Source organism: Aptenodytes forsteri, unplaced genomic scaffold (assembly GCF_000699145.1).
Source record: "Aptenodytes forsteri isolate BGI_AS27 unplaced genomic scaffold, ASM69914v1 Scaffold208, whole genome shotgun sequence".
Lineage (NCBI taxonomy): Eukaryota > Metazoa > Chordata > Aves > Sphenisciformes > Spheniscidae > Aptenodytes > Aptenodytes forsteri.
Genome location: NW_008794963.1, coordinates 4,167,280 through 4,168,142, shown reverse-complemented (window position 1 = coordinate 4,168,142; position 863 = coordinate 4,167,280). Strand labels below are relative to the sequence as shown.

Sequence of the window (863 nt, the reverse complement as noted above, 5' to 3'; positions counted from 1 at the left end):
AGATGTCGCAGGTGTAGGGCCGCTCGTCCGTGTGGGTCCGCTCGTGGATGAGGAGGTTGTAGGACTTGGTGAAGTGCCTGCCGCAGAACTTGCAGATGAACTCCTTTTTCGTCTTGGAGGGCAGGCGGCCGCGGGAGGGCTTCCTGTCCGGGGACAGCTTGCTGATGCCCGACAGGGGCGACGTCAGTCCGGGGCTCAGCTTGGCGAGCTCCCCCACCTTGGGGGGGTCCTCCTGCGTGGCGGCCACGGCCAGGTTGGCAAAGTCAAAGCGGGGCCTGTCCTTGTGCAAGGCCGGGAGGACGTGGGCGATGGTCCCTTGCTTGGGGTGGAAGAGGTGCGTGGCGAAGGGGAGCGTGGGGAAAGGGAAGCGGGAGTCCACCAAGCCCTGGGCGGCCGCCATCTCCGTGATGGTGGAGCGGGTGATTTCATGCACATTGGGGTAGCCCAGTGTCCAGTGGTTCATGTGCATGGTTTGCACGGCGCTGAGTCCATACAGACCTTGCAACTGGTCCACAGCTGCGGGGAAGGTGTTCACAGCCTGGAGGAAGGAGTAGTTGGTGAGTTGCAGGGACGGGTGCAGCGGGATGGGGGCTGGCAGAGCCTTGCTTCCCATCTTCCCGGGGCGGGCGCAGGCCGGCGGTGCAGCTGGTGCCTCTGCTGGGCTTTCGAGACGGGGAAAAAATCCTAGGAAGAAAGAGGGAGAAAGGAGGGGAAAGAGAGTTTTACTGAGAGCGGCGTGGTTCCCCTTACCGAGGCGAGCGCAGCGGCCGAGCCAGGGAGGGCCAGGCACGGCTCCGGTGCGCTGCCTTGTTGCGGCCCCAGAGCCCCGCCGCAGCCCCGGCTCCAGTCCTCCGCCGGGGCGG

General features: G+C 65.6%; 1 protein-coding gene across 1 annotated transcript in view; it reads right to left on the bottom strand.

Moving 5' to 3' along the window:
• OSR2 (odd-skipped related transciption factor 2) overlaps positions 1-681 on the bottom strand; it is a 2,946-nt gene extending 2,265 nt beyond the window's left edge. Inside the window, exon 1 of the mRNA XM_009275487.2 lies at positions 3-681. Coding sequence (XP_009273762.1) covers positions 3-613 — 611 coding nt within the window. The 5' untranslated portion in view covers positions 614-681. The remainder of the gene's footprint in view (positions 1-2) is intronic.
• Positions 682-863: the final 182 nt, after the last annotated feature.